Here is a 24802-nt window from a genome sequence, read left to right on the forward strand (position 1 = left end):
CCTCTACTAATTGGGGACACTTAGTATAATTAATAAACTACTATTTTCTAATGAACTATTAAAAAGCCTGACAATATAATTAACAATCCTGACAATCCTGCTTTTTGAAATTTTCATACAGTCGTACCTCCACTAACGGTCACCACTTTACAATGGCCACCTCTCCACAACGGCTGCTTTCCTCTGTCCCCAAGGTGGCCGTTGTGGAGAGTTCGAACGTATACTAGTTGTTTTTGTTGCTGCTTTTGTTGTTGTACAACCTTGCATCTAAAATAAGAACTTCTATTTTTATAGGCAGCGCAAGCCATTGCTGATGGAGAGACCAATGAGGAAGATCTCATTAAAGACATTCCGGAATTACAGAATGTTGAACGAGAGGCTGCATCAAAAAGGTTTGCTCATGCCCGATGTAAATTATTAGAGATTAAAATGTAATAGCAGAAGTTAAATGCTTCTTATATTTAAAGCAACACTGAAGTGGCCTGAGGCTTATTCAGATTGATTGTCTTTTGGTACTAGATGACATTATAATGTAAATGATCAAGCATTTGTGGCACCTGCTCCCAAAGCATTTCTCGTTCTCCCGCTTTTTTTTTCCCAAAGAGCCTTCTATTTTTTAGGTTTTCATAAGAATTTCTAATAGCCTAGAAAGTTCTATATCGCCTGTTAATGAAAGCGATGTTGCACTGAGTAAACCTTTCTGTAAATTGCTGTTTGAACACCTTTAACGACTTCGTGCATTATTTCCAATGTGGTTTACTTTGTCTTGATTTTAAGGTTGTCCGAAATTCGTCAAACAGTATTGAAACTTATGGACATTGCAAGAGTGATTAAATCAAGAAGAACCGTCCACGGTAATACTATTTCTACTATAACTAGAATTGAAAAACATACGAAAAAGAGAATAATAATTATGTTGCAATTTCTCCCTCCTTGAAAATATTGTTGTAGAGCCAAATATTGAGAAATTATGTTTTTACGAAAGCTCACTTTTGGCAAGCCAAGGTAAACCCACACATGTTGAACACTCAATTCTTGAACGCCACTGTTTTCCTCAGAAACATTTTATTCTAGAACTTTGTGTTTGGACGTTCACCTGTGTAAATGTTTATGTCGTTCTTGCGACCTTGGCTTGCATTAAAAGCAGACGTGCAAGGAGACGTAGAAGCCCAGAAGATTAAGGATTAACTAACAGAGTCTCGATACCTCTTTTCTTTTGTATTACCGGTGAAGGTTCAATTTCCAATTAGACTTCGTGCTTATTTACAGGTGCGCTAGAACTAGAAGGTGTAGAGGTGCAAGTCCAACTAGATGATAAAAAAGATATAAAGGATTTAATTCCTAAAAAGGTAAAAGGGAATAACTACAGTCGAACCATTTATGGGCAGTTCACATGGTCCCAGAGAAAACAGAATTCATACAAGTGATACAATCTCTGCCTGTAATCCGGTCACTCAGCTCACTCAATTCGACAATTTTGGTGTCCGTATTAAAGAGGTTCGGCGGTCTTTACTTCTACTAGTGTCGTAACAAGGTGTAACATGAGAAGCGTGTTTATTTATTCCTGTACCTTTACTTTTGCCACTGTGGCACTTCGTCCATATTTCTACTCCTCCCTGGATAAGATTTTGGTCCATCGCAGGGTTACCCCCAGCATTAATTTCGCTGGTACTCATGTATGTAGCTGGGTGGATAGAGGGACTGCGAGAGTGAAGAGTCTTGCCTAAGAACACAACACAATGTCCCCGGCCAGGGCTTGAACCCAGACCGCTCGATCAGGAGACGAGTGCGCTAACCACGAGGCACCGCGCCTTCCCCCAAAAATTAATCTTTAAGAAAAATGATTATACAAAATCTATTATTCAAATTCAGTCGTGTTTCTTTTCAGCCCTTAGAAATTCATGAAACTGTGGCAGAGTGTATGATATTCGCCAATCACTGGGTAGCCAAGAAAATTGCTGAAGCTTTTCCTAGCGCAGCTCTGGTAAGATGTCCCCCTTGTTTAATTAATTAACCTTGCTAGAGGATTGACGTTTTAATCATGTGTTGAAGATACGTTTGAACAGTAGTTCATTAACAAGAGTTTAATTGGTTCCTCTAGTTGCGTCATCACCCACTGCCAAGAAAACAGCACTTTGCAAACCTCATGCATTGTGCAGGCTCTAAAGGATTTTCTATCGACACAAGGTATACATTCACCCACAGGAAGATTGGTGGGTTAACTATAGTTCCCTCTCTACCTATCAGTACCTTCTTACCTACATACCTTACAACCTGTGTGCCTTCCATCTTGCTTAGTTCATTGATTACTTCCTTGCTTATTCATCACTGAAATCATACGGCTACTTAGTGTTAGAGGTAATATACCAAACACGAAAGGCCGTGTCTGACCACACCGACAAGAGAGTTGAAAGTAAGACTTGCAGCGGAGTTTTTTTGACGAACTTTGAGGTGTTTGGAAATGTGGTCAAACACTGTCTTGAGTGTTTGATATATCTTCTCAATCGAAACTAATGCTAAGGAGAAAACGGAGAAATAAAATCGTAAAAATCTATGCTACTTAAGATCAGATATCCAAACACCTTCACGCTCATGAATTTCCTTTGTTTAAACTTGATGAATTATTCATTAGTTTGAGAAGTACACGTAGAAATGGTGAATACTGTCAAAATTTTGGGTGTAAATGTACGTACTTCAAGTTCAGAAAGAAAATATGTCGGTTGAAGTAAAGATATACTATTCTACTCACCCACTTCATTAGTTTACTCACTTTTATCTTTTTGTTTACTATTTTAGCTCGAATAAATCTCTGGCTGACTCACTGGATGAATGTGTTGATCCTCAGGATCCTAACTTTAATAAGGTACCAACTTTGAACGTGTTTCCATCTTTAATGAGTTGCAGTACAATTTTGTTATCCATGCCAATTCTTACGTCTTGGGGCAGATATAGACAAAAGACGTAAAGAAAGTTGCTGGAATTAATGTTCGATAAAAGGTTACTTAACGTATGGTGACCAAGCTTGGGGCGGAGCCCTCTGTTGAGGAAAAATTGAAGCGTCAGGATGGGTGTTGGGAGTCTTTGAATGGAAATGAATGTACTGTAAGATGTTTTAGCCTGCTGGCACTTGTGACAATGATTAGGGTTTCATTTTTTTGTGTAGCTTATCCGTTCTCTTGCAACTCAAGCCATGTCAAATGCACTCTACTTCTCCACTGGCTCACTATCGCCGGAACATTTCTTCCACTATGGCCTTGCCTTGGATCACTACACGCATTTTACGTCACCGATTAGGAGATACGCTGATGTCATTGTAAGTGTGTGAGGTTGATTTTTTAAAATTCTATTGTTCTATTATTTTCTTTGGTCATTGGTGTACCAGTCGTCATCAACATCTCTTTACACGCCAGCAGACGCATTAGGCCTGAAAATTACTCTTTACAAATGCAAGCCAGCACTGAATCAAGAGAGCCTTTGTAGAGACTCAGTTTTTTTCTGATATCTCATGTCTATTTTGCGCATCCCTTTTTGACCGATCGCAAATCTCATTTCTGTAGGTAGAACTGCTAGCGCTATCCCGATGCATTCTGGGCCTGGTTCGTCAGGCGATCCTTGTCATTTATATGGGGGAAAAAACCTCTGGATTATATTAATTGAAATCGAATGGTTGTTAATTTTCACAGGTTCACAGACTGTTAATCGCCGCTGTTGAAAATGAAGACATTGCCGAGCTTCCAAACAACAAAGAACTTCAAGAGACGTGCCAGCATATTAACATCAAGCACAGGGTACGACGTCTTTTGTAAATGGACCTTGGCAAATTTTATCTAGAACTAATTTCTTTATTGCTCTGATTGCTGGCTGAGTTCAGTTCGTGTCTCACATTGACACCCAGATCAATCGACGCTAATCTTAGATTGCGCACAGCGTTGTTTTGTTCAATATCAGATTTGTGTATACAATCGTATGTAAATCTCAATTGATTGCACTTTTAGAGTGTGTTTTTTTCCAAGTGTTGTAAGATAATCTCCCGTTTATTCTTGTCCTTTAGGCTGCCCAGAACGCCCAGAAGGAATCCGTTGTTCTTTTTCAAAGCTTATTTTTCCAAGACTTACCCGAAGATGACGAGAGACGGAACTGTGACGCTGTTATCTTTAATCTCAGGGCAAATGGCGTCCTTGTGTTTGTTCCACGGTAAATATGAAGTGGCATAGTTAAAAAAAAAACATCAACTAACACACCTGAAAAAGAGCTTATTTAGAGGAGCTTCGTTGTGTCATTTTATGCCATTTTTGCAATGTTTAAAAATAATCTTCAAATATAGGGAATCTCGAAATTGTGGAGGCGCGGTGGCCTCATGGTTAGTGCGCTCGTCTCCAGATCGAACGGTCTGGGTTCAAGCCTGGCCATGAGCATTGTACTGTGTTCTTGGGAAAAACACTTTACTCTCACAGTGCCTCTCTCCACCCAGGTGTATAAATGGGTACTGGCGAATTTAATGCTGCGGGGTGCAGTAGAAATACTCCTAGTTGCTTCATGCTTCAAGCCAATTGGCTGGTATGCCGACTTTCCCTTTACCTACCAAAATATGATAGGAATGGACAAGAAACAAAAATGCTTAAAATTGCGGAAGATTAAGACGACCTTTTCAACGTGCGCCTTGCTGAAATAACTCCTTTTCCCTTAGAGCGGTTTTCAATTGAGTTTCGAATAACCAAAACTAAAGTAACTACCCTGGCCAATCACCAAAGACGCAGATAATCCAGTAAACCAAACGAAACTAGACCAAATGCATGCAACCGGAACAAAGTGCGGAAGAAATTGACCGAGCGGGTCACGAATGGTTTTAACGTTACTTTTGATTGAATGCGAAAGTTGCGCGAGATTTTTAAACATTCACAAAGCGTAGTAATGCTAAACCAAAGAAAATGCGAATTACTTTCGACGCTCAAGTGAAAAGCGCTCGATTGTAACTTGTAATTATCAACACGTTCAGAACAGTTGTTGCCTGATGTCTGTGGACATATTATGCCAAACTCTTACAAGCGAGCTATGATCGTCACAAGCATTACTTTAACACCCGTTATCCCTTCTTGCTTTCAGTTACGGTTTGAAAGGCCCGGTCTATCTCAAGGACAAGACAGGAGAAGTAGTCACTCCGCATGTAAAAGATGATTCAGTTGTTTTCGGTCCAGGTTGGTATATCTGTCATTTTAAAGCAACTCACTCAATCACAGTGATCACTCCGGCCTTAACTATTGTGATAAGCTAAACACGACCCGAAACCAAAATATGCTTTGATGTTGCACAAAATTGGCCGAAAAGACTGTATATACCTTCGCTTTGAGTGGCTTGAAGTTCAGACTGTTAATTTGTTGTGGAGACATGCAATTAACCTTTCTACTTGCTAATTTACGGGTTTGTAATGCACACATTTTTGTGTCCCATTTCCTAAGAGTCATCCAAGAAGCTTCCTCTAAAACACCCGCCGATCTAGAATGCTGATTTAAATCTCTAAGAACTTAGGTGGTTTTGCCAAAGTTTTATCCTCAAATGAGGAAAATTTAACTCACAGAAGACGTTCTGCACTTGTTGAAAAATGTTCTTACACCTGGCACTACTAGACGATAGAAATGAATATCCCACAGTTGTACCTCTCGCTCAATGCGAGTCATCCTTAGCTGATTAGTTAGAACATCAAACCGGTATCTGGAAGGTCTTACGTTTGAGTCCCGTTGCCCATCGGCTTGGAAATTTAATTTTCCGAATAAATTCATTCGAGAACGCTTTGATGACAACTTTTTTCATTGAAATTCTACTTTTACTTTTACCAACGGCCGGTACATATCGGCTCGGCGCCTTAAAAATGATAGCGGTCGTAATGAGAAACATCGTTATACTCTGCAAAGTAAATAAGCAGTGCTGAATCAGACTCCGGTACTCCCTATGCGCGCAAGCAGAACGAAGGGATCTTAAGCTATGGCCCCGTCCACACGTATCTGGATATTTTTGAATCCGCAACTTTTTCTTTCCGGATACGGCTTCCGTCCACGCGCATCAGGCGAATTCGGCAGCGAATCCGGATATTTTTGCTACGTGTGGACGGGGAAATTTTTGAATCCGGGAAGAAAAAGTTGCTGATCTAAAATTATCCGGATACGTGTGGACGGGGCCTAAGAGAGTAAATGCCTTTTACAGGGTCACTTTCTCGTTTCGAGTATCACATGACAGTCAGGAATGGTGCTGGAACCTTCGACTTTCGACTGTTTGATCATATTCAGGTTTGGTTAAACTTTTTTTTTTATATGTTATTATTATTTATTTAATACCTGTCTGTTAGAACTCTGTGATTGTTTCACTTTAAGGTACGAATATCTGTCGTCAAGTCACGTGCGCATGCTCAGTGTCTGAGACTGGAACTGCTGTCTTTGGAAACGAGGCAGAGTCCTCCACCGAGTGAAATGGCGTCCCAAGATGACGCTTCGCATGCAATGAAAAGAAGTGAGCTTGTAAAGGTACATATACTGTTTACGTTTGCTTCTGAGCAACAAAATATTTAAGATTTTCGGCAATGCGGTAATGTTGAAGTTTTTTTGTCTATCAGGAGGTGAAGTCAAGTCGTGATGAACAGCAAAAAAACGTTGGAACGGAAGGACTTGATGGCGACTTTGCCAAACTGAAATCAGAGTTCGGCCAAACCCATGAGAGCGTCAGCCTCTACTCTCTAATGGAGTTCTTCCGAGAAATGTCATTGAGAGATGATGATGGATGATCCAGGTTTCTTAATTTCCCAGGAATCCATGAAATCTTAAAAGTCTTGAATATTTTATTGCGGCAGCTTTCAGGACCTGACATCCTGGCAATCTGTAAATTTAATATCCATTGCGGATCCAAAAAAAAAAAAAAGAAAAGAAAGAAAGAATGGTTAATGGATATAATTGGCCAACTCTGGTAGAAGGAGGTCTCACCGTCACGATTGCAACAAAGCATTTCTTGAGAGTTATTAGTGCGCCCATTTAGGGGTTGAAAATAGTTCTGAAACGCTAGTGCAAACGCTATGATCACTGAACCTCGAACTAAGTCAAGGTTTTAAACAAGGGAATACAAACGCATATTATCTTTGACACTTTAAATGTATTGTAACATACAATTACAAATGTAGTCAGCACTGTGATGCTAATTGGGAACACTGTGGGCGTGGAAACAAAAATTAAATTTTTGTATCTACTGTAAATAGATCAAAAATCGTTTTAAAGATTCCCAAACAGTCAGAGGCAAACAAGTTGGTTTTTGCACTGACATGGATGAGGTGTAGTTCCTTACAACTACTGCTACTAGTCAAAACTGAGGACACGAACCGATGTTTTCACACCCAACTTCTAGATAAAATACGACGCAACTTCTAGATAAATTTGGAGCTAAATAACACGAAATATGTAGATCAAATGTCATGTCAACTTATCTTCTAAATGCTGTGATTTTTGAGAATCATGTAAAACATAAAATTCTTAAAATTATAACGAATCCTGAAAAGCAATGCAGAGTACCGTTAGTTTGCTTTCAGCTGGTTGTATGTTATGTTAAGAACCATTGATTCGTAGAGAGGTTTACTTTCCATTCTAACAATGAAGAATTTGATTATTGTTGCGCAGCGAAGCCATAAACGATGCTTATCTGGGCATGCGCGGGGGTTGTAGAGGGGGTTACTATTTGTCTCGTTATCATGTTTCACAAGACACGAAAATGAGATTCCCCGAGGTTGCACTATCACAAGGCATCAACTGTAACTTGATATACCACTGTCACCTCGGGCATTTCTTTTCGAACGCTCTTCCAACGAAGGCTACGGACGAACTTCTAAAGACCACAGTTACAAATTCTTTATCTTAACGTAAGACAAATTCTTCAGTAAAGAGCTTCAAGTTCTGAATACTAAAGTTCCAAATAATCGACGAATTCTTAAATGGTCTAAAGCTCCACATGATTTTTTTAAAGAAAGGAGACGGTCCGGAAAACTCTGTGTTTCGGTCAATAGTTTCTTAAAATAAAACAAAAGAAAAAAAATTAAAACTAAAACGGGGAGGGGAGAAGAAAGTAAAAATAATTCCTGTACCTTTGGGGACTTGGGAGATTGGACGTTCTAATATACAGAGGACTGAATTTGATAAAAACTTCATGATATATTCAATGGGCAAAAATACGCTGGCACAGTATTTGTTCCAAACAAGCCAATCCCCCACAGTGTTATCACGTATCCCTCAAGTTAAACTAAATGTTCTCTACACTATTGCGCAGCATTCAGTTTTTGTTAGAAATTACTAGTTAACTAAATATTTCGAAAGATGTGAAGAATTGTGATGCTGAGCATTGGATATAAAGGTTAAAAAGAGAGAAAAAGCTAGATTAATGGCCGAGTAAAGACAAACTTCTACCGCTTCAACATCTGTCGAGTGCGAAACCAACATAGGCCTTACAAGGTTTCCAGAATCCTTAAAAATGTTGCAGCTGTTATTGGACTACATTGGCCATGCATAACTTGCCCAGGTTAAACGTTGACAAAAGGACAGTGTAGTTTTTATGTGGTCTAGACCATAATTCCTTTATTTAGTGTGTGTATTTATTTATATGTCAAGATGCATGCAAGAATACCGTATGGTAAAACTCTCGAAACAACGGCATGAATGCTTAAATTGGGGTTGTTCAACATCGACTTCTGAATGAGCATTGGAATATTGTGCTGCAAAGTAGCAGTGGCACCAAACAAAGCATGAATCACTACCGTATGCACTGTTCCCATCCGCCATACTTTGTTTACCCCAAATGCCATAATTGCCTGCGTCGATATTCTTGACCCAGGCCATCACTCATTTTCGATGATAAAACGTGTGCGTTACCTCGCCCTTGATTTTTTTCTGGATATCACGAAAAAAACTCGTCCAATAATTGTTCGATATGAGACGATCTTCGTATTACTTAATCCATTCGGATAGCAAATCCCTACTTTATGAGAACGTTGCTAGGGGTCATGTTTTGTCTTGCTTTCAGTTGTTTCTCAACCTGGATATTAAACAAGATATGGATATCTAGGTGCTTTTGTACGAGGAAAACAGAAGACATCTGGATTGTAAAAACATGCAAAAAACTCCCCTTATGTCATCCCACGCGTGGTCTAACGACCACTCTATTGATTTTGTCAATGCCAGTATAATTGTCAAAGGAAACTTCAGAGTTCAACAAACTTAGGAATCATGGCACACTGCAAACGCTAACGAAGTCAACGAAGCAGACAATAACTCCGAGAAGTTGACAAAACAAACTCTTCTTTGAGATTAGTACATTTGTTCCTTATTTAACCATTTTTACATTTTCTATGCTTTCTTCTCGCATATATTTTTTCATCTCGCCCTTTTTCGTTTTAGTTTTTATACTGGAAACCGAAAGCCTACGTTTTAAAATTCTTAACCAGAGAACGTTTTTACGCAAGATAATTGGTAATTCTGGTTAATACACCATTCTTAATATGTAACCAAATTTCTGTCCGTTGCAGCCACCAGTAGACAGCTGAGGTTTGGTGCACCCTTAGCTGAGAAAGGAGATTCCATTTTATGTTTTATTACTGGTTACTTTTGTAAAGCTAGTGCTACTCTGTAACACGGTTTACTAAGTTACATATCATAAAACAAAAGTGGAAAACAATTTAATGCCCAACGACTTCCATCCAATAAAAAGTTTCCCTCGATCAATCAATTAGAAATCAGTTGGTATCAGTTGGAGTCAACCTTTGGTAATTATCCGCCGAACAGAATATTTTTTAATTAATCCAGCAACAGATTAATGAAGTGGTTTTTAAATTTCAGTTTTAGCGACACATTCTGTTGTGGCCAAACGCCCTGAAATATACATAGAGCAGTCTTTGTAGTTAACCTTCAACTTCATCTTTGCAAAAAAACGTGAAAACTGAAAACCTTGTATAACCAACAATGAAACCTGGATTGACCGAGACTGAAACCTTAGTTTTGATGGGTCAACTGAGCAAGCACCTGGTATGAAGCGGCAGTTTTAAATAAGAAAGTCTCGTCAACCTTAAAGAATTACTGGTACGTTTTCTGTGGGGCAAGTCAACTATTACTGAATTCATAAAAAACAAAACTTCGATCTAAATCACATCCGCTCTTGAAATCAAGACTGAGTGATTCATATGATGACTGGATCAAGAACTGGGACGTTGATTAGATCAACAGAACTGGCTTCAGCCTGGCAACGATTTTTGTTCACTCAGTGCCTCGATACTCTTCAAGGCTCTCAAAGCAACTATACTCGTTGCCTCTGTATCTTCATTAAACGGGAGCCGTTGGCTTGGCCTTGAGCAACTACAACTACGAAGATTTTTGTTCAGGCAGTGATGCCTCGATATTCTTCAAGGATCTCAAAGTAACTACACTCGTTGCACCTGCATCTTCATTAAACGGGAGCCGTTGCCTTTGACAACTACAGAGGAGCTTCTTAAGCGATGCTTGAAACTCAGGTATCTTGAAACAGTAAATAACTGGATTCAGAAACGAATTTGCGTACTGTGCTACCAAAGTGATTTGTACCCTGAATGAGTACATATTTTGGAGGTAGTCTCTAAGAGCAAGACTGATACCAGAAGGCAGACAGGTAAAAACTGAAAAGGCTGTTACGATAAAAAGAGTTTTGGCAAGTTTTCTGTCTTGTTTTATGGACCTGCAAGTATTGCTACGAAACCGGTTACTGCGTTTGATTGAGAACCAAATCGCCAGGTACGCGCCAGTGATAACCAAGACGGAGCAGATGATGGTGATAACCATCAGATAACTAAATCCATCCTGGCTTTTTGTGCGATAAAGATCAATGATCGCATTTACGACTCCATTGAAGCAAGCTAAGAGCCAAACGATTCCAACAGAAAGGTGGTAGTACCATGTGTTTACAGTTCTATGGCGAAATGGCCACAACATTGCGAACATTCTTTCCAGTGAAATAAGAGCCAATGACAATATTGAAGATGTTACTCCAACAGTATCAAGGAACACGCCTATTTTGACTACAGTGTTAATAACAAGGATTGGTGCTGCGCTGGAGGTGTGAAGAAACAGGAAAAGGCTGATTGATATTCCCACTAAAAAGTCAGCAACTGCTAGATTGATGAGAAGATAGCTGGTGCGCTTCATTCGTTTCCGAATGCTCCAGAAGATGTAGATCGTGACAGCGTTCCCAGTGAGTATCAAAACTGCCTCACAGATGTATGTTATCAACCACGGAAGTCCTTTAAACAAGTGGAACACTTCAGGGCTTGTGCCGTTCATTGTCTGTCCAGACCTGGGTATAGGGAAAGGCAAAAGAGACCGATTTTCTTAACAGTTTCTCATTAGTATGAATAGGGAAACCGTGCGCAAAACACTACGGCAACGACAACGAACCAAACAAAAGGCTTAATAAGCAGAACAGTGATGAATTTTCACTCGCATTATGCGCTTTTGTACATTTCCTAGCGGCGTCCGTTGCAAATCAATAGCGTGAAATTACTAATTTCCAATTTTTTTGTTAAACGTGAATCACTACGACTAATTTTTCGTATCTCTAATTAGGACCGAACGCATTCACAGTATATTCAGTAGGGGCAAGATTCTATACAGACAGGCACACTAAAGAGATCTAGATTACTGCAAAATCCTAAAGAAAAATATTAATACTTTATCTAATAGCCGTCGTCCCCGCCGTCGCCGTCGCATACGCGTAAGGTCCCTAATTAAGTCGACTTCGGCGTAAACCTGAGTCAGCTGCAGTTGTATCGCATCGAATCTGCTTGCAAGAAGACGATGACGATAAAAATCAACGATGAAAAGGAACGACGTTTCATTTTCAAGTTAATAAAAAAAAACGAATGAAATTAGCATATATGGGTAAATTTAAAACAGGAATGAAAAAAGCTGTAGAATATGTCAATTCTAAGCGTTACAAGATAAAAATGACAAAAACTTCCAAAAATATATGCAAAGGCCTTAATTAAGACAAAAAAGTAACTTGATATTTTCCTGTACCTTCGTATATGGAAGCTCTGCGTACTCCTCGAATTTTTTTTTTTTTTTTTTTTAGAAATTCAGTGGGTATCTTTCAGGAGTCTGTTTTTGTAGACAATGAACTGAATGTTTGAAAAGAAATAAATTTAACATTGAACGAACTTTTAAATAAAATAAATGTAAACTATATCATAATTCTTGAATCTGATTGGTTAGTAGCACAGCATTACGTCATAATGAATTAACTGCACAGTACTCGTCATTAGCCCATGCTATAACATGATAGTTACATTTGAAAGAGTTCCCGCATTTTATCTTTTCGTTTGCCAAAACAGTAAACGGTGATTGTTCTTCTCCTTTTCATAGTGTTTTTTTTTTTTTTTTTTGGCACAGTGTCAATTTATTGAAAACAGGACCCCGTGTCGTTGACTTTTGTACAAACCCATAATAGCAACTAAGAAATAGGTGTCCCACTTTGTAGTAATTTTCTTCATCACTTGTGTCTGTCGCCATCGTCTCATATCGATTATCCTAATGCATAGTGTCGATTTATTGGAAACAGGACCCCCGTGTTGTCGACTTTTGTACCTATTTTTCTTCCTTTTTAATTAAGAACCAGTATTCCACTTTGTAGTAATAATTTTCCTCATCACTCAGGTCTGTCGCCATCATATGTTATTGGATTTATTCCAATGAGATGCATCTTTTGGTCATGATTAATTCTCTATTTGCAGTTTCCTTTTCGAAAAAAAATCTACAAAAATCACGAAATGTTTTTGAGAACTTGACCCATCCTGCTTGAAAGCGGCTTAAAGTCCATACAGTATCCAAGCACCAGGGCGCATTGAAAATGGATAAGGATGTGTCAATCATTTGAACAAGTTATCTGAGTCTGAAACAGATATCACCCCAGCTGGAAAGCTTTCGCATTAAGCAGATTCTTTAAAATTTAACAATCCTCAGCTGGAGACATCCCATCAATGAGTAAAATCTCTTTTATTTATTCAAGACAGATTTCTTTAATCTTTGATGAACAAGTTCCAGTAACAAGTTTCGCATAACCATGATAACGCATACTAAACAGGTGCTGAAATTCGTGCAGTTTACATGTGCTGCTAAGGTATATTGGGCGATTAATATTCTCTAAACTTTCTTTGAACGTGACTTTAGTAACACTTTAAACCAAAACTTGAGAGTAACGTTTGACGATTTAATTAAATTGAGCAACAATGTTTAAACGGTTGAACTGGATACATGACAAGATTTCTATCTAAGCCTTTAATACTGAATTAGCGATCAACACATTCTTTTTTTATTCAGTCCTTATAAATTAACGTAGATACTTTTATTACGTAATTAAACAGTATTGACAACCCTTAAGGATCGCAAAGTAACTCCACTGGTTGTCTGTGATGATTCTTCAGCATTAAACGAGCGGCGTTCTAGTGAACGGCAACGGCAGAGAAGTTTTCTCAGTGATGCCTTAAACTCGGGCATTTTGAAACAGTAAACAACGGGATTCAGAAACGAACTCGCGTATTGTAGTGCTATGGTGATTTGAGCCCTAAATGAATACACATGCTGAAGGAAGTTTTTAAATGCAATGCTAATACCATACGGCAAACAAGTAATGACTGACAAGGCTGTCACCAAACAAAGAGTCTTTGTGAGCTTTCTGCTTTGTTTTATCTGCCTGTGACTGTGTGCGTTGCTCGGTGTTTGGTCCCGTCTCGTTGTAATCCAAATGGCAGCATATGCAACAACTATGATTACAACTGAACAGATATATGTAGTCACCGTCAAAATACTATAAGCATTGTCTGCTTTCGTGGTATCTGGATCAAGATGTAAGTTTGAAAACATATTTAAAGCTGAAACAAGCCAAATGAACCCAATGGAAACGTGATAGTACCAAGCATTTAAAAGTCGATGGCGAAAAGGCCATAAAATTGCGAGCATTCGCTCCAGAGAAATCAAGGCCATTGATAGCACCGAAGATATCGTTCCGATGAGATCTACCATCGTTGCCATTGTAACCATACCAGGACTAACATCTCGTTCCAACATTTCTGCAATGGCTTCCCAGAGGAAAAGCGTGATTGCAATTCCCACTGAAGCGTCAGCAACTGCAAGATTAATTAGCAGGTAGCTGGTGCGCTTCAGTCGTTTTCGAATGTTCCAGAAGATGTAAACGGTGATAGAGTTTCCAGTGAGTATCAAGACTGCTTCACAGATGTATACAACCAACCATGGAACTCCTTCAGACAAGGTATATTTAGAGATTTCGTGGCTTGTGTTGGCCATTCTCTACACATAGTTTAACATAAACAACAGTGCATGAATAAGGTTTTGACAACCCGTTTCTGACATCTCCATGTATATCACATGTAAAACATAATTGACGATTGAGTTATTACGACCTTTTTTTTTGGAAAAGTCTGCTTTGCCTTCAGGTTCACCACTTGCTATACAGTTGTGATATGCATGTCGTAAAACCAAACTAATCACTCTAGCCAATCATAGAGGACACACGCAATCCAGTGAACCAATCAAAACTCGAAATAGTATGCATGTAGGTAATTCGAAACGCGCGAAAAAGTGTGCGAATGAGTCAAGGTTTATATTGTGACTTTGCTTGCAGTTGGGTGACAAAAGTGACGCGGGGTTTTTTGTCCAGTCGTGAAGCGAATAATGCGAAACTGGAACAAGTGCGAATTCCTTTCAACACTCGAGTAGCTCGAGTGAAAACCGTTGTATTGTGGCTTTAATTGCAGCATTTCATTATTTTGTTTACAAGAATTGTTAGACATGCCATCACACGTGATTCTACCAAGTTATTAACTCAGTGTTTCGTAAAACGAAAAAAGCAATTACCTAAATTTTCAAATGGTTACAAATTAGAATCTGAAACTCTGCGTGAGTTTCTTGTTAAAATTAATTCTGTTTGCCCTTCAAGCTGAACAGTTGATGAAGATATATATCTGTATCAAGTGAGCAAGATAACGTCAAGAAGTTCGTATATTTTACCAGACACATAACCCGAGATGTCGTTACATTGAGCTCGTGCAAAAACAATTCTGTCCTATCCCCAGCGTGGTTTTAAACAGCTGGCTGTTTCTTCACTGCTTGCAGGAAAAAAAAAAAATTGATTACCATGAAAATGGCTGATTGATATTCCCACTACGGAGCTTCCCACCCCAGGCGCAGCCGTGGTTGCTTTTGTCAGTAACATCAATAATTACCCGTATAAAACTGGAGATTTCTGGTTCTAGCGTTAAATCCTTATTCGGTTTCTATCACACAGATATCGTCAAAACTTCTCGTGTGTCGGTAAAGACGTTTTGTATATTTTGGCAGAAAAGAGCGCCGATTTGTCTTTCTTGTCTTTGTTTGCTTTTTGACTGATTTTTTTCGAGCGGCCTTCTCTCTTTTAACGAGGATGCCTGCGGTCCTCTTCTTCATATTTGGGCAAAAGCAATTTCTGTCACATCTCCAGCGTGGTGCTAAACAGCTGGCTCTTAAAACAATCAGAACCCCATGAAAAAGTCTCATTGATATTCCCACTAAGAGCTTCCCACCACAAGTGCAGCCACTTACTTAGTCATTCGCGCTTTTGTCCTCACCATCTTAAACTAGCTGTGCTTCCCGTTTCAACCGAAAAATCCTGGCATTATATGTTCATTCAGTTTCTATTTCACGTGTATCGTGAAGGAAACGTTTCGATATTACCCCTTTCCCCTCTCCCTCCCACCTTGTTTTTTTCGGGTCAGTAGTAAAGAAACTGTGTTTCGCTACATAAGAATTTTGATAAATAGAAATAAGATAATTATTGGCGCCACTGCCACCACCGTAAATCAGGACAGTTTCTTTTAAATAACGTTTTAAATTTTTGTTATAATAAAGTTTCAATATTTAAATCAGTAAAACTGATTTGAATATATACCATACTTGTTTTCTGCTTTATTTTAGGGATGGGCGCACTTATAAATCTACATACATTACTAAATATATGTTCCACACCACAGACAATTTCGGCTGTTGGATTTCTCTTGTATAATAGGTGAATTATATTATGTTTCCCGAGTGCCGATGTACTGATTTTCACCAATTTGACAAGAAACAAAAAATATCTTTGCGTGAGAAGTTACCAGTATTTTGCTCTGAACAAAAATCCAAAATAAAAACACGGTCTACATCATTGTATCCAAGGACAAAATATTCTTTTAATATTCACTCCATGTCTACTCCATCGAGTTTACTAAATGTCAGTGTACATCAACCTCTATTAACGTTCGACAACCCGTTTTCTCTTTCTTATTTACAGCAACTTGCTCCTCGTTCACTTCATTAGCAAAATTGTTTTCAGTTCGTTTCAAGGTTGGTGCTCTAAGTTCTTGCATTTCATTCTGTTCTACACATGGGGCTTTGCCTCGGTCAGTTTCGTTCCTCAACTGTTTATCTTCAACTTCCTCGATGTTGCTGTTATTTGCTAGGTTTGCATTCCTTTCCTCGATATTTTTATGTGGAATAATATCCTCCTCTGCTTTAGATTCGACTTTTTCCGCCGAAGACAACTTGCACAAGAACAATTTACGAACCATTCTCATTAACCTAGCGCGGAACTGTGACAATTGTAACGTATAAATTAAAACGTTGACAGCGGTGTTAGCTGTTACGAGTACTCCACCTGAATTGCGAATGACATAATCCGTTTGATAACTAATGGTTGGTTTTGCAATTGAATTAAACATAATATAGGTAAAACTTAGAAGATATGGAATTATAAAAGCGAACGTTATGGCAACAAGCATAAAAATCCCCTTACTCATTAAAATGCTTTCACGTTTATGGCGGCTATTGCTAAGCGACCGCCTGACAAACTGCAACTTTTGCCTGGCTTGTGTCATCACACAGATATTACAAAATATCAACACGATACTTGGCAAAATGAACTCCAGTACAGTGAAGCTAAGCATGGCCACTCTTGAAGTGAACACGGAGTTGTCAAATCTACACGTCGTTGTGAAATGAGTAGCGTTCAGGTCATATCGCACAATTTTGAAGTTAGCTACTGGAAGCAAAGTTATAAGAAAAGCTGAAAGCCAGGCAAAGGCTATCAATCTTTTAACTGTGGAAAAGGCGAATCGTCCACTAATCTCCCGCGATGCGAAAAGCCTTTCGACAGCTATAACGAGCAAGTTGTTTATAGTTACACAGGGAAACACAAAATATAAAAATCTTTCTATTTTACAATGCCAGTCCTTTTGAAATACGTCAGTGAACAATTGCAGGTAACACAAGGGAAGTGTTACAAGGGGACATGAAATATCAGAGATGACCAAACTACTGAGGTAGTAGTTGAGACGTATTGAGAATAACGTAAAATTTACGTTACGCCGAAATTGCCATTTGTTGTGCGTCTCTTTCAAATGAAAGGCGACAAGAACATTTCCAAAAAACCCAAGAACACACACAACTGCCATTGAAATGAAAATGCAATGTTTGGCAACTGGGTCTATTGGTGTGAGGAGGTGGATTCTTCCATTCTGCTCAGTGGCGTTCACAGTTTGTGATGAGCTTTGATTGTATCTGATGCTGGCTTCAGTATGAGCTGACTCTGTAGTTGTGTTAGGAAACATCATTCACCTGCAACTGAAATAATCAGAAGGTACATGTACTGTAATATCAAATCTTATATTAAAGCATTGTTACAATATTATAGAAGCCCTGGCGCATTTAGTGGAAGCAATTAACCCACCCTGTTTGGAAGGTTCAATACATACTACATCAAACCGAAATTTTCTTACTCCGTATGTATTTTTCAATTAGTATATCTCCACCGCCAGAACTCAATGCAGTGAAATTTAATTTCAAACACACTCACTTTAAATTAAGTTAAAATTTAAAAACAATTGTTAAACGTACATATAGATATACGTAATTTTTCTTCATGTAAATCTAGAACGAGCGCACTTATAAACATCTACAATATTTCTACATTTATTGACAGATAATTTTGGCTGCTAAATTTTACTGCATATATTTTACTTTATTACGCCGTTCGCGTTGAGCCGTAATTTTCACTCAGGAACTTAACTTAAAAGAGAAAAAAGATTAACCAGCAAATATTATTATAGTTTTCAATCCATAAAAACAAAACAGGACTCCAACGGCACAGTCATCAGCAAACGCCCGTTGATGATTTATATAATATATAATGTATAACATAAAGTATAAAATATATAATATTTAATATATAATATAAACGTATTTTAGCTCAATATTGTTATTTACTTCGTTAGATTCAGAGTGAAACGTTATCATGGGAAACAAGCAATCACTTGAAACGCATGCAGTAAGCAAACGTTTTAACAAACAGAACACCAGATTTAAGCCAAAAATCAGCGTGTGAACGGACATTTTATAAGCAAATTTGCGCAAAACAAGGAATTTTCCTTTTTTCTTTGAAGTATACATTTCTCAAACTAACACAGTTTAATCTCTTGAAATTTTTTAAACTGAATATGTATGTGTAGGAGAGATGATTAAAGCCGGAAAGAAATTTTATCAGCGGAATTTACGAGTTGTTGAGTTTCTTCTACCCAAATCAGTATTTTATTATTCCAAAAACAGTAGGTATCGTATTCATATAGCATAAAATGACCAGCTGACATTGTAATGTTCTGGACATACAGTTCATTTACCTAAACAGTTTAATATTTTAAACACTTACAATTTCGTTTTACATTGCTTTTAAATTTTGTACCTGGTTCAGTTAGTGATGATTTTCAGGCCTGAAATGAACTCTTTAGGTGTGACCTAAAAATGAGTGGGATATTTCCAAGAACGTTTCTCTCTTTCTCAGCTGTTCTTCACAAAACGGCAACTAGTCGTAATTCTCCTCCTTTAGTTCTTGATTGGCTGAACTCGTCAGATATAACAAATATGGACGAAACAGGACGCCTGAATGAGTACATTAAAGCAAAACACTCAGTTGGTATGTCGTTTTCCTGTTTTTCAAGATCCTTTAAGGTTTTTTATTCACTGTAAACTAACCCAGTCTAGTCTGTTTGGATTCTTTGGCTGAAAATTTACGCGAGACAGAAATATATCAGAAAATAATTTTTTTCACCCGAAGTTAACTTTCCGAACATCGTAGGTAGCTTTCTTTTCGTATCGAAAACAACATTTTTAATCGGTTAGCAACGCAATGTTCTGGGCATGCACAAACAAACTCAGATTATCAATCACTCTGTAGTTATACAAAAATCTTAAACATTATTTACAATTTCTATTGCACTTTTACTGTAAATACCTGGTTAGTAATATTTTCAACCTTGAAATCAGCGCCAACGGTACGACCTGCAAATGAGTGGTACGTGTCAGCTCCAAGACCTTTTCATTAAAATCTCTTATTTTCTTGATCGGCTGAACTTCTCAGATCTAGCAAACGGATGGAGGAAACAAAGCTAATAACAGAACTTTGTCTCATACATCTCTATCCCATTGGTTAGAAGAAAACAAACCAAAGGTAATTAACTAATATCAAAAACCAGCCCGTAACTCATATTAGGCTTCCCACGCCGATTACAACAATTTAAATTCCAGTCATGCGCCTTTTTTGAATATCATCTTTAATTCGTTGTTTTTGTCGCTTCAAACCGAAAATGTCTGGTTCCCACCGATCCAAAGGGAAATCATGCTTAAAGCGAGAAACAGGAGCATGCAATGGATGACGAAATTTAAGCAAAACACTAAGAACGTCGTTTTCCTTAACCTTTTATAGCTCTTAAAATGACTATTTCCGTTGGAGCAAACTGACATAGCTTAATTTAACGAAATGAATTTTATCACCCAAAATTTACAAGCTTTTGTGGCTTTCTCGAAATTTGTAGCGGGCCTTCTGTGCGTTACCAACTAAACATTTTTATATCTCTCAAGACAGTACAAATTATACTTCCTACACCAAACAGGCCGGGTAAGTTAACAACACAATGTTCTGCAAACACAGTCCATAAATCAACACAATATATCAATCGTTGTATGCAGTTATGCATAATTTTAACGATAGCAATTTTTATTGCTTTTACAAATATTGTACCTGTTAGTGATGGCTTTTAACCCTGCAATCAGTGTTATAGCTGCGGCCTACAAATGACTGCTGTTTCCAAGAACTTTCCATTAAAATCTCAGTTGTAAACAAACCATTTCATAAGTGTACAAAATGGTAGTCCCCTTTTCATTGGCTAAACTCGTTAAAAGGAGCGAGCATGGAGGGAACAAAGATAAACACTGGACGTTGTCTCAATACATCCGTCCCATTGCTTAGTGGAAGTTGAAAAGAAAACAAATCAAATGAAGCCACATACAAAGAGAGCCTTCCACGGACATTAGGCTTCCTAGGCCAAGCCCATTAACGCTTTTTTGCAACGCTATCTTTAGTTTGCTGTGTTTCTCTTAAACTGAAAATGCATGGTTACGGGAAGCATATTCATTCTTTTTTCACTTCTTTGGGATCGTGTAATAAACGTATAGAATTTTAATCTACCTATCTGTGGAATTTTGATATCGGTGATTATTTAACTGTCACTGCCCTAAATCATCAGTACAGTTAACTTAAGACCCTTAAAAACAATGAACGTTAAGTGAAGAGAAAATTTATTTTAATATTCAGATTCCAACGAAATTTATAAAAATGTTTAATTTTCGTCTTGTGTTTCTGGAACGCACACAACTTTAAATAAACATGCATCGTTACCAAATGTGTTCCCTTATAATTTTAGAAATATGCAAAATGTGTATCGTAATTTTTTTCAGTCGGGATCTTGCCGGAAAAATTGCTGATGATCAGAAAAAGCTGAATTGTAACCGAAAACCAACAGCGCAGGCCGGAATATTTGATTTATATATGACGCATTTTTAGCACTATTGTTTATTTAGTTCGTTACAATTTAATGAAACGTTATCATGGGAAACTGCTAAATACTTGAAATGCAGTGATGGAACCACTGACTTTAAAGCAAAAATTAAAGCAAAAACCTCGGCGGCTGAATGAGGTATGTCATTTCCTTATTTTTTGAAACACAGTCTAGCCTGTTTAGATTCTTTAGCTGAATATTAACGCGACTGAAATGTTTAAGAAAAGAAATTTTATCACCCGAATTTACAAGCTGTTTTTAACTTTCCGCAGGTAGCCTTCTTTTCGTACCCAAAACAACATTTTCATCCGATGGGCAACGCAATGTTCGGGACACGCCATTTAAATATGGACCAAAACAAAATCATGTACACCAATAACTCTGTGTAATTATACATAATTTTAACAATTAATTCCAACCTCTAATGCATTTGCAGCTGTTCCTAACCTTTGTAATGGGTATTTTCCTCTTATTTTCTTGATGGGTTGAACTAGTCAGAACTAGCCAACGGATGGCGAAAACAAAGGTAAACACTAGATGTTGTCTCATATATCTCTGTCCCATTGGTTGGTGGAAAGTGAAAAGAGAACAACGCAAGGAAACTGATGTAAAAAAAAAACAACAGGAGCATGCAATGAAGAAATTTAAGCAAAAGACTAGGAACGTCGTTTTCCTTGATTTCTTTATCCTTCCAGAGCTTTTTAATGAACGAAAGAAATTTTATCACCCAAATTTACAAGCTGTTGTGGCTTTCTTGAAATTTGTAGCGGGCTTTCTGTTTGTTACTAACTAAACATTTTTATATCTCTCAAAACAGTACAAATTAAACCTCCTAAACCAAAACAGGCCGGTTGAGTTAACAACACAATATTCTGCAAGCACAGCCAATTGAGCATCACAATTTATTAATCGCTCTGCAGTTACACAATTTTAAAGATAGCAATTTCTAATACATTTTTAAGTATTGAACCTGGTTAGTGATCGTTTTTAACCCTGAAATCAGTGCTATAGCTACAGCCTACAAACGGCTGGTGGTTCTAAGAACTTTTCATTAAAATCCCTCAGTTGTAAACAACCCATTTCATAAGTGTTCAGAATGATAGCCGCCTTTTACTTTTGACTGGCTGAATGAAAAAAAAAAAAAAAAACCCGTCAAAAAGAGCGAATATGGAGGAAACAAAGATAAACACTGGCCGTTGTCTCAATACATCCGTCCCGTTGCTTGGCGGAAATTGAAAAGAAACAAATCAAAGGAAATCACATTCAAAGAGAGCCTTCAACGGACCTTAGGCTTTCTACGTCAAGCCCAACTACGCTTTTTGCAACACTACCATTAATTCGCAGTGTTTCTCTTAAACCAAGTAAGCTACAATTGTAGGTTACGGAAGCATATTCGGTCTGTTTTTACGTCTTTTGAATCGTGTAATAATACTTGTGGAATTTTAATACCGGTGTATATTCAACTGCCACTGCCCTAAATTATCAGTACAGTTAACTTAAGTCCCTTACAAACAATGAACTTTAATAAAAAACAATCTTTATTTTAATGTTCAGATTCCTACTAAATTTATAAAAATGGATAATTTTCTTCTTGTTTTTCAGGAACGCGCACAAATTTAAATAAACCTGCATCATTGCTAAATGTGTTCGCAGAAAATTTTACTATATAGAGTGTGTGAAATGTTACTGACACGTGCATAATGTTTTTCAATCCGGGTCTTGCAGAAAGAAATGCCGTAAAGACAAATCTGAATTCTAACCGCAAGTAAAGTCACCAGGGCAGGCCGGAATGTTGATCGGATTTATGAAAACCGTGTCAACGCTTCGCACCATAGCGCCCGTATGCACTTTTATTGTACATATAGCGAGAATTTTAGGCAATAAACCTTGCAAATAGAATTCTATATGTGCTATATTTGCACATGTGAAAAAAGCGATACGTCCAATCAGCGTTCTTCCCATGTGAATTTTAAGCACAATGTGTAAATTCTGTCCGTTACAATTTAATGAAACGTTATCACGAGAAACGGGTAAATACTTTAAATGCAGTGATGCAGTGTTTACGTTAAAACTAAAGCAAGAAACCTAGCGGCGGAATGAGGAAATTAATGCAACACATGGGTAAATCATTTCCCAATTTTTCAAGATCCTTCACGGCTGTTATTCATTATAAACAAACACGGTCTAGTCTGTTCGAGTTCTTTAGTTCTTTAGCTGAACATTAGCGCAATAGAAATGTTTGAGAAAAGAAATTTGATCACCCGAATTTAAGAGTTGTTTTTAACTTTCCAAATATGGAAGGTTCTTTTCGCTCCCAAAACAACATTTTCAATTTACAACCGGTGAGCCACGCAATTTTCTGAACATGCACTTTATATATACCAAATCAAACTCATATATATCAATCACTCTATGCAATTAAACATAATTTTAACAATTAATTGGAACTTCTAATGCATTTGTGCTGTAAATATCCTACCTGGGCAGTGATATTTTCAACGCTGAAATCAGCGCTATGTGTGCGGCCTGCAAATGAGTGGTATATTTCCAAGACTGACTTTTCGTTAAAATCTCTCAGCTGTTCCTAGCCATTGTAATAGGTTCTACAGTATTTTCCTGTTTTATTTCTTGATTCCCTGAGCTCGTCAGAAATAGCAAAGATCGAAAAACAAAGCTAAACACTTGACACCTGACACATGAGTCTGACGCACTGGTTGTTGGAAACTGGAAAGTGGAAAAACAAACAGTGAAGGAACAGCCCGCAACTCATATTACGTTTCCCACGACGATTCAAATCATTAAAATTGGAGTGAAGTGCGCTCTTTTAAAGGCAGAGCTCCTGTGCGTCGAAGATGAGCAAGCGGAGCCCCTTACCTTAGAAAATTTGGTAACCCATCGATCTAAAAAATTTTGGTTGTCACGTGACTGTCCATAAGTCCGTCCGTACGTCCCTACGCCTAGCCCAGTACCCTGAAAAATAAGAGAGTAGCACCATTGCCTTTGATATTGAACATCCGTGTTATGGTTAATTGACAGCTGTCAAAACAAGGTATCCGCTGACCAGTATCATGTGACCATAAGAAGGATAGAGAACGTACTAAGGCAAAATTTCGGCACAAATTAACACCGGGCACGCTGTTGACTTTTCCGACTTATTCTGTGCATAATCATCTCTTAGAAAGTCCCTGATGATAAGTATATTGCGTACGTAATTTATACAATCTTGGTTACACTTATTGGGTATAGTTTGTTAAAATTTATCTTGAAAAAACTAGCGAAACCACACACTGAACAATTACATGCTCACAATTGGCCACGTTCGATTTATCAATATTCTAACATGGCTCCGAGGTTTTCAGGACAAAATTACAAATTTTTTAAGTTTCTTTTTGTCTCTCAATTCCCAAGAGACTTAGATACAAAGAAAACACTACCAAATATAAAAGTTTTTCCTGAAAGCCTCGGAGCCCTATTAGAATAATGATATATCGAACGTGGCCTAATGATCATTTTTGAGTTTCTGAAGGGAAACAAATCCTCTGTTCCCTTTATGGTTAATTATTGCAATCAGAAGCTCCGCTTTTAGACTTGGTTTAATCTATATTAGGTTCTTTTTCTCTCTAAAGAACCCCAGAAAATGATTATTGTAGGAAGAAAATCGTTGTTCTGTTTCTGGTTTACTTAGGTGATGTGAGGAATCTCTGGAAAATCCGGTTTCGAGAGGTTAGTCGAAGATAAACTTAGTATTTTTTTTCTATAATAAATTGCCCCTGCACTCGATCACTTAAGTTAGAATCCCTTTCAATCACAGACTCTGCACAAAGAAAACATTGTAATATTGAA

At 37.8% G+C, this 24802-nt stretch overlaps 4 protein-coding genes across 4 annotated transcripts in view; 1 reads left to right on the forward strand and 3 right to left on the reverse strand.

The window, feature by feature from the left end:
* The window catches only part of LOC145497422 (DIS3-like exonuclease 1), a 26368-nt gene extending 19457 nt beyond the window's left edge, over positions 1-6911 (forward strand). Inside the window, exons 19-31 of the mRNA XM_081477230.1 lie at positions 295-392; positions 778-854; positions 1270-1349; positions 1889-1984; positions 2102-2187; positions 2797-2863; positions 3164-3313; positions 3684-3788; positions 4052-4194; positions 5104-5195; positions 6199-6281; positions 6366-6515; positions 6605-6911. Coding sequence (XP_081333356.1) covers positions 295-392; positions 778-854; positions 1270-1349; positions 1889-1984; positions 2102-2187; positions 2797-2863; positions 3164-3313; positions 3684-3788; positions 4052-4194; positions 5104-5195; positions 6199-6281; positions 6366-6515; positions 6605-6772 — 1395 coding nt within the window. The 3' untranslated portion in view covers positions 6773-6911. The remainder of the gene's footprint in view (positions 1-294; positions 393-777; positions 855-1269; positions 1350-1888; positions 1985-2101; positions 2188-2796; positions 2864-3163; positions 3314-3683; positions 3789-4051; positions 4195-5103; positions 5196-6198; positions 6282-6365; positions 6516-6604) is intronic.
* Positions 6912-10376: 3465 nt separating this feature from the next.
* On the reverse strand, positions 10377-11327 carry LOC145487897 (lysophosphatidic acid receptor 3-like). Its single transcript, XM_081466697.1, has one exon. The coding sequence runs from the start codon at positions 11325-11327 to the stop codon at positions 10377-10379; it is 951 nt and encodes a 316-aa protein (XP_081322823.1).
* Positions 11328-13397: 2070 nt separating this feature from the next.
* On the reverse strand, positions 13398-14345 carry LOC145487989 (neuromedin-K receptor-like). The gene has a single exon (XM_081466782.1). The coding sequence runs from the start codon at positions 14343-14345 to the stop codon at positions 13398-13400; it is 948 nt and encodes a 315-aa protein (XP_081322908.1).
* Positions 14346-16079: 1734 nt separating this feature from the next.
* On the reverse strand, positions 16080-17865 carry LOC145483780 (uncharacterized). The gene has a single exon (XM_081462326.1). It carries the CDS (start codon positions 17681-17683, stop codon positions 16307-16309), a length of 1377 nt encoding a protein of 458 aa, XP_081318452.1. The 5' UTR covers positions 17684-17865; the 3' UTR covers positions 16080-16306.
* Between the last annotated feature and the right edge of the window lie 6937 nt (positions 17866-24802).

Source organism: Orbicella franksi, chromosome 1 (genome assembly GCF_964199315.1).
Source record: "Orbicella franksi chromosome 1, jaOrbFran1.1, whole genome shotgun sequence".
In the NCBI taxonomy this organism is placed as follows: Eukaryota; Metazoa; Cnidaria; class Anthozoa; order Scleractinia; family Merulinidae; genus Orbicella; species Orbicella franksi.